Source organism: Phoxinus phoxinus (genome assembly GCF_949152265.1).
Source record: "Phoxinus phoxinus genome assembly, chromosome: 11".
Lineage (NCBI taxonomy): Eukaryota > Metazoa > Chordata > Actinopteri > Cypriniformes > Leuciscidae > Phoxinus > Phoxinus phoxinus.
The window spans coordinates 34,674,544-34,687,640 of record NC_136886.1 but is presented as its reverse complement, the minus strand read 5'-3'; the positions used below and the strand labels follow the sequence as shown (position 1 = coordinate 34,687,640).

The 13,097-nt window shown below is 37.9% G+C and overlaps 1 protein-coding gene across 1 annotated transcript in view; it reads right to left on the bottom strand.

The window, feature by feature from the left end:
* Positions 1-812: 812 nt before the first annotated feature.
* The window catches only part of bmerb1 (bMERB domain containing 1), a 12,405-nt gene continuing 120 nt past the window's right edge, over positions 813-13,097 (bottom strand). The window contains exons 1-6 of the mRNA XM_079627234.1: positions 12,985-13,097; positions 11,060-11,180; positions 8,574-8,647; positions 6,138-6,252; positions 4,837-4,898; positions 813-2,837 (exon numbers count right to left, since the gene is read on the bottom strand). The exon at positions 12,985-13,097 is cut by the window's right edge and continues 120 nt beyond it. Coding sequence (XP_079483360.1) covers positions 2,725-2,837; positions 4,837-4,898; positions 6,138-6,252; positions 8,574-8,647; positions 11,060-11,180; positions 12,985-13,072 — 573 coding nt within the window. The 5' untranslated portion in view covers positions 13,073-13,097 and the 3' untranslated portion in view covers positions 813-2,724. The remainder of the gene's footprint in view (positions 2,838-4,836; positions 4,899-6,137; positions 6,253-8,573; positions 8,648-11,059; positions 11,181-12,984) is intronic.

Below are 13,097 nucleotides of genomic sequence, written 5' to 3'. Positions count from 1 at the left end.
TTTGGTGATTAAACATGAGACCATTGCACATTATTTGAAACCTCCATGAGGAATCTGTCACTCATAAGCAGTGTTGGTTGGAGGGTAATGCAAGTTATGGAATTGCATTACTTTTTTAAAGGAGCGGATCAAGTAACTCATCATTTTAAATGTATTAAGCAATGTCTTTGCTGCTGACCTTCAATTATCCAATTGAACCGTACTAGGTGAACATATCTTAAGCGGCTGAAAGGTTAGTTTGAGCAGCGCCCTCTACTGCACAGGAGTGGACTTGCATTTCCTTCAGCCTGAGGCGCATTCACTTCTGGTCTAAAAGAGCCTTTAACATTTTCCAAAAGTACAACTTTTTTGTTGTTGTTGTTAACTAACAAGCAAGCCAAGGTGAGTAATGTAAAAGTAAACTAATGCATTACTTTCCATAAAAAGTAACTTGTCACGTTTTTAGGGAGTATTGCAATATTGTACGGTTACACTTTATTTTAAGGTGTGATTTTTACAGTGTAATTATATATTTAAGAACGGAGTAAAATTAAGCAACTACATGTATTTACTATAGGGTTAGGGTTTGGTTGAGGGTTAGTTGCATGTAATTATGCATAATTTACTGTAATTACTACGGTAAGTATATGTAACAAGGACACTATAAAATAGTGTTACCTATTATTATATTATTATTATTAATTAGTGAAAATTTTAAAACCTGGAAATCAGACACTAGAAAATGATGCGAGTGTGCAGTGAACACCAGACGCTGGATGGAGCGACACACACACACACACACACACACACACACACACACACACACTCTGCTGGAAGAAACTTTATTAGCCGGATATTCACAAGTGCCGCTGATATCCTGTGCTATTCAGATGATCTGACCTGCTTTAATATCATATTTCAAAAGGCAACAAATGCCTAAAACTCCAAACATAGTTTTCATATCCGCACACGTCTGACGAGGTGGTGTGTTGATCCGGGACTGTGCAGGAGAACATACACACATCCGCTACACTGCAGAATCACACTCAGACCTTTAGGGAAGTGTCCATGGATCATGACAAATTACTGAATATTGGCTGCTTATGTCTTAGAAGAACATCTGCTGTCAGTGAACACGGCTACTGTACTTTAGCCTGAGACGCACGTCTGTTTACAAACTCATAATAGTGTTATTCATCATTTATATACAGCGATCCTGTGGTGAGATTCTGTTGTGCTTGTGACCGATTATTCATAACTCTTCATGTTTGTTCACACCAACAACAATATCACTATTTTAAAAAAATTAATATAAAAGAATATAGTTCTAGCTGTGGTGTGGTGATACAGAGAAGCGATATCCACAGCTAAACTACTAGCATAACTAATATACATTTACAACATTATTCATTGTCTATTAAAAGACAAGTAACAGTAGTTTTTAGTTAATCAAATGTAAATTAAAAAAATTGAATAATTTATCCTTAACGTTTCAAAAGTTATTCAGTCAAGGCCAATGAGTTTTTCTTTTCTTTCTTTCTTTAACATTAAAAAATAAAATATTAGGCTGCTGTCACTTTAAGAGTGGAGGCACGGATCTAATATACTGATACACACGCATCGTCTTTCACGACTGTGTGTTCACTCAAGCCATACACTAGCATACTCGCATATTTTGACCTAATTTGTGTGCATGTGTCCGCTCAAGCATAAGACGACATGAAGCGGCTCATATCAGTAGCGCACGCTTTCTGAGCGCAGCTTTCTGAGCGCAGCTTTCTGAGCGCACGCTTTCTGAGCGCGAAACGGTTTCAGTTCCTTTTCGTGTCGTCTTGCGCTTGAATACTTTAATCGTCAAGGCTTAATCTTTCATGCTGATGTGGCGCTAGCTCGCCAGCGGTCCCGAGCGTCGTTAACGTTCACAACATTGCATTGTTCGACGACTTAGTGTTTCCGGCTGACTGACGCGGTTTTATACTCGCGACACTCATTTTTATTCTCATTTAGCGCTTGCCAAGTGTTAATTTCAGGACTTGAACAGAACGATTTCATGCGTTACTGTGGACACTAACATGTGACCCTGGACTACAAACCCAGTCTGGAGCCGCACGGGTATATCTGTGGCAATAGCAACTATACACTGTATGGGTCAAAATTATCCATTTTTCTTTTATGCCAAAAATCATTAGGATATTAAGATCATGTTCCATGAAGATATTTAGTAAATGTCCTACCGTAAATATATAAAACATGTATTTTTGTGAGTGAATGCAGCACAATCGTGAACATAAATGCACAACTTTAAAGGAGATTTTCTCAATGTTTACATTTTTTTGTTCCTCAGATTTCAGATTTTCAATAGTTGTGTCTCGACCAAATATTGTCCTATCCTAACAAACCACACATCACTGGAGAGATTATTTATTCAGCTTTCAGATTATGTATATCTCAATTTCATAAAATTGACTCATGTGACTGGTTTTGTGGTCCAGGGTCAATATAGTAATCATTAGTTCTGGTTCTTGGTGTGAACGGAGCTGTATAGTTCTGAAGAGTGTGTGTGTGTGTGGGGGGGTTTAAGAGACGTCCGCGCGGCTCTTCTGTTCCTCCTGACGGCGACGGAGTAACGGTTGAGCTTTACATGCTGCAGAATCAGTCTTTACTGCTCCAGTGAACAAACTCATTAACATATTCATCAAACGAACGTAACACGGTTCTGACTGAGTGTGTGTGTGTGTGTGTTCTTCACATGAGGATGCACTGAGTGGCCCCACAGCAGTCTTTAATGAGGGCCGCGCTGCTCCGGCTGAGGGACGGCTTGTTCGCTGGAGCTTCAGATGTTCGTGGTTTTGGAGATCCTGCGGTGGGAAGAAGAGCCAATCAGACGGACAGAGACGGGTTAGGGGTCACATGACTCTTTTCTGCGTCTAGCTCAGTCTATGGTCTGGCTGCGTTCACGCCATGTCAGAATTACCGAGATTACGACTTCGCGTTTACGTCCTTGTAAACTCATAACGGTAACACTTTATAATAAGGTTCGTTAATGTATTAACAAACATGAACTAACAATGAGCAATTCATTTGTTACTGTATTTATCCATCTTTGTTAATGTTAGTTAATAAAAATACAGCTGTTCATACTGCATTAATGTCAACAAGATAAAATAATATATATATATAATAAAATAATATATATATAATATATATATATAATAAAATAAATAAAATAAATTAGTAAATGATGAAATTGACATAAACAGATTAATAATTGCTGTATAAGTGGAGTTCATTATTAGTTCATGCTAACTAATGTGGTTAACTAATGAACCTTATTGTAAAGTGTTACCCTCATAATAATAACATAATAAATAATTTTCTGAGAGATCTGACTTGTACCACCTGACACTTTTTGGCGTTCATAGTGTTTGCCATACAAACTCATAATCCCCAAACCTACGGTCCAAACGCAGACGTCACGTGTTCTCGTCCTGATGACATGGCGTGAGCGCAGCATGTGCTTTCATGTCCTCCTGGGAAGTTTGTATTTACGAGTTGGGAAGTCGGGATTATGGCGTCAGGTGCGTTAAAAAGAAAAAGTGTTCCACTCGCAATTACGACTTTGTGGAAACATTCATGTGTACAACTTGCAAAAACAATGTTTCCGACATGACTTGAATGCACCATTATTCTCAGCCGCTGGGTTTAAAACAACGTAGTTCAACTTTTTTCTTAATTTTTTTATTTCAAACATTTAAAGGAATACTCCAGTTTTGTTGTAAATAGGCTCATTCTCCAGCTCGCCGAGAGTTAAACAGTTTTACCGTTCTCGAATCCATTCAGCCGATCTCCGGGTCTGGCGGTAGCACTGTTAGCATAGCTTAGCATAGATCATTGAATCTGATTAGACCGTTAGCATCTCTCTCAAAAAAATGACAGAAGAGTTTCGATATTTTTCCTATTTAAAACTCGACTCTTCTGTAGTTACATCGTGAACTAAGACTGACAGAAAATGAAAAGATGTGATTTTCTAGGGGAATATGACTAACTATTCTCTCATTCCTGCGTAATAATCAAGAACTGCTGCCATAATGATATTACGCAGCGCCTGAAAATAGTCCCCAGCTCGGTAACTTCCAGCGTGACCGGCACTAAGTGTGTAATATCATTGCGCTGCTGTACGGCAGTTCTTGATTATTACGCAGGAATGAGAGAATAGTTAGTCATATTGGCCTAGAAAATCACAACTTTTCATTTTCTGTCGGTCTTCAAAACTGAAGTGTTGCTTTAAAGAACATAAATAAATAACCAGATGAACTATGTACAAACAGATGCCACACATAGTTTCAACTTTAACTTGTTTGACACGGACTTGTTACAGCAACTGTCTTACGTCACACTGTGTGCAACATTATCAAGTCAAGGTCAAAGTTGAGCGGCGTGTGTGTGTTGATGCCCAGCGCAAGTCATGTGGAAACCAGTTAGTCACCATGAAACCAAAATGGATTTTTTTTTTTATGGAATATTAAAGTTTATTATAGATTTATTGATGCATCATTATTGTTTTAATAATCTTGCAGCATCTCTTCTCTGATGTGGGCGGGGCAACCTGTCACTCACATAAGATCAGCCAATAGCAAACCTCAACCATCCAATCAATTCCTCAGACACAATCAAGCCCCGCCCACATGTGTTCCTGTTCCTGAAGCGCTTCTCCCGATATACGGCACAGTAGAGGAGAGAAGACCAGCGTGACGAGTTTCATGGTGACTTTAAGAAAGGTCTCGGATCTCTCATCGTGAAATAAACATTAATGTGAGAAATTAAAGCACAAGCGAGTGTGTGAAGCCGAACTCTTACTCTGTATTACGCTGAGCTTCTGTCGGAGGAACTCGGCCATCTCCTTGTCCTCCTCCTGCTCCCTGTCACACACACGATGGACACAAGTTAATGTTAATGGTCCAGTCAGATCCTAACACCCATTACCTCTAGACTAGTGATGTCAAAGCTATGAGTGGACCTCAGTTCTTCTAGATCCGGGGCAGGACAAGTGTCCACATTTTAACCCCTTATATTGACCATTACATATTTAAACCAGTAATATCCTATACTAAACCTAAACTAATCTTGACAATATATCATTTTAAAGCTTACAATCTCTAGTTTTCATATTTGGTGACTGATTTTTCAAAATAAATGACAGAGGAGCTGTAATTTATCAGTTTGCAACAAGAATATGTTCATACTCCTGAGGCGAGTTCAAACCTTTATTTTGAAATATTGATGAACATGAAAAATCATGAAAGAATGGTAGAAACCTCAGTTTGTTTTCATGCCAAGAGTTCAAAAGATAACATCCATTCAATTCTTTTAGAAAAAAAGCTCTGGAAATGTTTTAAATATAAAGAAAATAATAATAGATTCAGCATTAGTGATGTGCAGCGAGCTATAATGCACATACGTGATCTTCTGTGTTTCTTAGAGGTTCAAAATCTGCCAAACTTCCAACACTACTTCTGAATAGGATGTCTACTTCATAAATTGTATGAAAATTGTAAAAATAATGGTTCAGACTCAAACCACATATGGAGATGGAGACGCCCTTATATGGGCAGTAATGTCCACTAGTGGAGAAGTGTGGTACTGCGCCCAAACTACATCTCACTGAACGCTCATTTCAAGAGATATCAACCGAACATTTGAAACACAACTTGTTCAGATTTTTGGCTTTGATTTTTTTGCGTTTTTAGAGTCCTCCAGGTTTTGAAAATATATATTTTATATAAAATATGAATAATTACATTTTTAACATTGTACATTTTCATAAACTCAAACTTCTATAACATTTTTTCTGTTTAACTTTCTTCATTAATTTCACTTCTACAAAAATCGGCCAAATGTCTTCTTTAAAACAAGACCAATCTTACATCTATATTCCAAAGCATTGAATTACAACCATTTAAGTTCGAAATGTGCATTTTCATGTTTATTTAAAAACTCTAGGCTACAAGATCCAGTTCTCTAAAGTTAATGTTAAAGATGGCATAATTCTTTCATGTTTAACACGTCATGATAAAGTATGTTTACAACAAAATGAATTGAAACTAGATCCGTGAAGTTGATCCCCTAGAAGCCTTTAAACACACACAGCCGTCTCTGACCTCAGCCGCTCGACGTCTGCGTCCTCCACCAGGAAGTCTCTCTTCTGCACCAGCTGATGAATCTCCACCAGCAGCTTCTCTTCTCGCTGACGCTGCTTCTTCGTCTTCTCTGCGTCTGTGTGTTCAGGTGAGTGTGTGTTACATGAGTGTATACTGTACATCTGAGACGCCATGCAGCCGGTCTGAGTCTAACGCTCGCGGTTCCACTATGTTTTGCTAACGTTTAAGTTATGAAAATTTAAGTTCAAAACGTCCAGTTTTGTTAAAGTCCCCCTGTGGTGAAAATCCAGCTTTTAATGTTGTTTATGTGTCTATGTGGTGTTTTTAATCTGCTTTAACACACACCATGTGTAAATTCATAAGTGGACAGCATTGCTGAGTATTTTCTGCTTAAAACTGCAGTGAACCAAAGACAGTCTCAAAAACACGGTTTGAAATCGCTGGTGTTTCTGACGTCACACACTACCTTGTAACCAATCAGATCAACGTGTGATCGTCCACCAGTGGATCTCTGAGTGAGTGAGTGAGTGGAGGCGGGGCTCATTTGCATATTCATAGAATAAAGTATACTAATGGCGCGGCACAGCTCGGTTCACTTTAGCTCGGTTTGCTTTCCCAATACCGCTTCATAGTGGGCGGGATTATAGACTGATCGTTATAGTTGCGCCGCTCCTCAGCAACCAATGAGAGGAGCGTCTGCACTTCGTCTACTGACCACGATTCAGCCATTAATTTTTTTATGTTTTTTTTTTTTCTTTTCTTCAAGCAAGTAGTTTAAAAACAGCCGCTGTTACTGGCTATTTAAATCTAGCGGGTTTGATGTCTCGTGTCACAAATACAATGGCGCTGGTAGTGACGATTCTGTCTGACCAATCAATGATCAGCAGTGTTTTCACGTCACAGTTTAGTATCGGTACGGTACGCTTGGAACCTCAACAGAGATGGTACCATTTAAAGCGAGCCGAGCCGAACCGAACCATGCAGTGGAAAAGCGCCATGAATGAGGAAAGGGTGTCGAGTTACATTCAAGATATTTTAAGGCATGATTTAAAAAAAATATCAAGGAAAAAACATTTAAATATGTAATTTTGGTGATCAAAGGTGAGTTTTGTATTGACTACAGGGGGACTTTAAATGTTTTTTTTATTCTTGATTATAAACATTAAGGCTACGTTCTATTGTATAATTTTGCAAACATTATGGGAATGTTACTTTTGAATGTTCTCTGAAACTAGTAACATTTAAAGGGGTCATGACATGAAAAACCAAATTTGCCTTGATCTTTTGGTATATAAGAGGTCTTTGTACCATTAAAACGTCCTGCAAGTTTCATAGCTTAAGACGTCCTCCCCATTATAAACGAATCATTTATTTAATCAAGCTCTAAATACAGCTCGTTCTGGATCCATGGTAAGAAGTGACGTCACGGTACGAAGTGACGTACCAGCGTTTGCATACGACCGCCTCCAGCACAAGACAACTACGCTTTAAGCGCAAGGCAACTACGCTCATTTCGTATCATTGTCGCGCCTCACAAGTGTTCAGTCGACGGACAGCGAGTGGGTCTGTGTACAGGGAAATTACGATGCCGCAGATGTGCTGTTCCTGCTGTGGACAAACAACATCTTTGAATACGCTGCGAAAGATCCAGTCGTCAGGGAAAAATGGATGCACTTTATTTTTTGCGGACGTCTCAGTCACGGCAGTGTTAGTTTAAGTGTTTGCTCTATACATTTGAAGGATGACTGTTTTGAGAACAAATCCCAAAATGATGCTGGCTTTGCCAGAAAACTGTTGCTCAAAGATAAGTCCGTGCCGACTATTCTGGGCTCAACAACGACGACGCAAACTGTAAGTAATGTGTTTAAAACTTTAAACTACTTTTTAAATACGCTGAATCCGCACAGGTTCTGGCTGGGGGCGTTAATAATTGATGCATAGGCACTGACGTTAGCCAATCATAACAGTGGGCGTTAACACTGAACTCTTAAAGGGAAAACACACCCAAAACAGACTGTGTGAATCAGAGGATGAGAAACAGGGAAAAGGTCATAAATCACTACATTTTAAAAGTTTTTTGTAAAAAAAACTATAGTAATACTATAATTGCACCTAAGGGAACAAACCCATGTCATGACCCCTTTAAGAAAGGTTAGTCGTTCCATAAAGGATGTTTTTGTGCTAATCTTTTGAGAACATTATTAAAGACCAGATAACTTTGAACAAATGTTCTATTAACGCTTGTTCATGATGTTTAGAGACCGTTCGCTGTTAGTGGGCCTAATACATATATATATGCAAATTCAGAATTTTAATTGCAAGATGGAAATGTGCACAAAACATCATCCGAATAAATGCTCATAACAGGTTATGCTGAGGTGTATGTTCAGTAGTTTTGTATACTGTAGTTGACGGAAACACGTTCTCTTCAGTCACCTGGCACTGTCACGATCTTCCTCAGCTCCTGTTTCAGGCTCATGATGTCTTTGCAGAGCTGAACATCGTCCATCCTGAGAAGAACACGAGAGGAAAGCTCAGATTCCAGAGGAGAATCTCAGCGTTTAGTTCAGTAAATGTTTAGATACATACTCATACACAGATACTCACAGATACTCACATACTCATACACAGATACTCACAGATACTCACATACTCATACACAGATACTCACATACTCATACACAGATACTCATACACAGATACTCACATACTCACACACAGATACTCACATACTCACATACTCATACACAGATACTCACATACTCACATACTCATACACAGATACTCACAGATACTCACATACTCATATACTCATACACAGATACTCACAGATACTCACATACTCACACACAGATACTCACATACTCACACACAGATACTCACATACTCACACACAGATACTCACATACTCATACACAGATACTCACATACTCACACACAGATACTCACATACTCATACACAGATACTCACATACTCATACACAGATACTCACAGATACTCACATACTCACACACAGATACTCACATACTCACACACAGATACTCACATACTCATACACAGATACTCACATACTCACACTCACATACTCATACACAGATACTCACATACTCATACACAGATACTCACATACTCACATACTCATACACAGATACTCCCAGATACTCACATACTCACATACTCATACACAGATACTCACATACTCACATACTCATACACAGATACTCACAGATACTCACATACTCACACACAGATACTCACATACTCACACACAGATACTCACATACTCATACACAGATACTCACATACTCACACACAGATACTCACATACTCACACACAGATACTCACATACTCATACACAGATACTCACATACTCATACACAGATACTCATACACACATACTCATACACACATACTCACACACAGATACTCACAGATACTCATACACAGATACTCACAGATACTCATACACAGATACTCACAGATACTCACAGATACTCTCAGATACTCATACACAGATACTCTCAGATACTCACATACTCATACTCATACTCACATACTCATACACACATACTCATACTCACATACTCATACACAGATACTCACAGATACTCATACACAGATACTCTCAGATACTCACATACTCATACTCACATACTCATACTCACATACTCATACACACATACTCATACACACATACTCACACACAGATACTCACATACTCATACACAGATACGCACAGATACTCACATACTCATACTCACATACTCATACACACATACTCATACACAGATACTCATACTCATACACAGATACTCATACTCATACACAGATACTCATACTCATACACAGATACTCATACACACATACTCATACACAGATACTCACAAATACTCACATACTCATACACAAATACTCACATACTCATACACAGATACTCATACTCATACACAGATACTCATACTCATACACAGATACTCATACTCATACACAGATACTCATACACACATACTCATACACAGATACTCACAAATACTCACATACTCATACACAGATACTCATACACAGATACTCATACACAGATACTCATACACACATACTCATACACAGATACTCATACTCATACACAGATACTCATACTCATACACAGATACTCACAAATACTCACATACTCATACACAGATACTCACATACTCATACACAGATACTCACATACTCATACACAGATACTCACATACTCATACACAGATACTCACATACTCATACACAGATACTCACATACTCATACACACATACTCACAGATACTCATACACAGATACTCTCAGATACTCACATACTCATACTCAAATACTCATACACAGATACTCATACACACATACTCATACACAGATACTCATACACACATACTCATACACAGATACTCACAAATACTCACATACTCATACACAGATACTCACAAATACTCACATACTCATACACAGATACTCATACACAGATACTCATACACAGATACTCATACACACATACTCATACACAGATACTCATACTCATACACAGATACTCATACTCATACACAGATACTCACAAATACTCACATACTCATACACAGATACTCACATACTCATACACAGATACTCACATACTCATACACAGATACTCACATACTCATACACAGATACTCACATACTCATACACACATACTCACAGATACTCATACACAGATACTCTCAGATACTCACATACTCATACTCAAATACTCATACACAGATACTCATACACAGATACTCACAGATACTCATACACAGATACTCACACGAATCTCAGCGTTTGGTTCAGTAAATGTTCAGATACTCACATACTCATACTCATATAATCATACACAGATACTCATATGAATCTAAGTGTTTGGTTCAGATACTCACATGAATCTGAGTTCGGACTCGCGTCTCACCAGAACCTCCCGCAGGCGCTGAATACGAGCCATTTCTGCCTCGATCTCGTCTGGACACATGGAGCTTTCAGCCATCGACACGTCCATCTGGCCTAGAGTGCAAACAGACGGCGGGTAAGAGAGTGTGTGTGTGTGTGTGTGTGTGAGAGAGAGAGAGTGTGGAATCTTTCAGGACCATTGCATTGAAAAATCTGTGCCATATATCACTGCTGTAGTGCTGTTGACCCAGTAGTATGCTTTTTTGGATATTCCCTTTCATGTAGTGTATAATAATGCAGCTTTTTGTGTATGTTAAAGGTCTGCAAAGTTTCAAAGATCAAAGTGTATGACAAATAAAGTTATTGTCTCCTAAGAAGTGATTCTGAACTGCTGAAACGGCCCGTTACATACGAACATACGTGTAATAATGTAACAAATTAGGTAATGAGCGTTTGTTTTTCCGACGCATGCAGTAAGCGGTTGACCAATCACAGCAGACTGGGCCATCTGACCAATCAGAGCAGAGCAGATCTCAGAGAGGCGGGGTTTAGAGAGACTGAATCTTCGATCGAAGCGTTTCCGACACTGAGAAAAGAGCTGACGCTGCAGTGGAGATTATGAGGAAATTAAAGTGTTTTTTTGGCATTAGATGCATGTAAACTGTTGGAGGCTTTAAAATATCATAATAGGGGCTATTAATGTCACTGCATTAGATATAAAATATCAATCAAATATTGCAAATCTTTTACTAACATCACTCTTCATGCTCACACTGTTTGAATCAGCCGGTGTTTAGTGGATGTGTGACGTCAGTTCTGCTCAAGTTCAAGATATTTAACAAATCAGTTGATCTTTCTGTGGCTTTTATCAGTGTTGTGAGTATACTGTTGTTTAGCCAGTTAGCTGTCAGTGTCCTGTAGCGCATTTGGTTTCCCTATCACATCATTTAGTAATCATCATTAGGCATCATTCGAAAGCTATAACCCTGTGGTGCTCTTCTGTCATTTATGACCGAAATAGTTTTTTATTTTATTTTTTAGGATTTTTTACTTTATCGGAATGGTACGAAACTTGGTAAAATTGGGAAATTTGGCTGCCATATTATTTAAAAAATGTTCCACAAGTTCACCTGCTCGAATAAGACTGACATACATCGCACGCTTCAGCTTAATAATAATCACTAAAATGAGTAATAAAACAACAGAAATATTATTCAAATAAATTTTCCGTTTAGAACTCCATTTGTTATTAACCACAGGATGTTATTAAACACAACATTTGTAATCTTTATACTAACAGTTTATAGTTTTATTAATATTTTAAATTTATATTTAATATTTTGCTTTTATATTAGTTTTCAATTATTTGTATTATTTCTATAAAGTTACTTAAATACATATTTCATATTTGGCAACTAGCTGAAATGTTAAACTTTTTAATGTTATTTAGTTAACGTTTAGGCTATCTTATTTCAACAAAAATATTTTTATGAATTTAGTCTTTAATTACCTGTCATAATTTATGACTGAATTGAAAGGGTCAAACACGAGAGGTCGTCAGTGTTATTGAAAACTGATATTTTTTCCCAATTGTTACAAATGAATAACAAAAAAAATCATAACTGATAACATCAGCATCAACATCTCGCCTGTTTATAACACTGTCTGCAATCATATCTAATATTGAACCAAATATCAATGACTGACTGAAATCATATCTGATATTAACGCTAATGCACGTCTGATAATAACATTGAAATCATATTTTTATCTAATTAATAATAATACTATTCCATAGACAATAACACTAATGTCACGCCTGGGGATGACAGTGAAACCATATCCGATGATAAGACTAATATGATATATCATATATATCTGATGATGATAATAACATGTAAACCGGTGTGACTGTCACCTTTGTCTCTGCCCCGGTTCGTCTCGCGCATCGCGCCGTATGTCTTCACCGCCCCGTCGCTCTCAGAAAGCGCTTTCTTTAGTTCCATAGTAAATGTTGATGTGACAGACCTC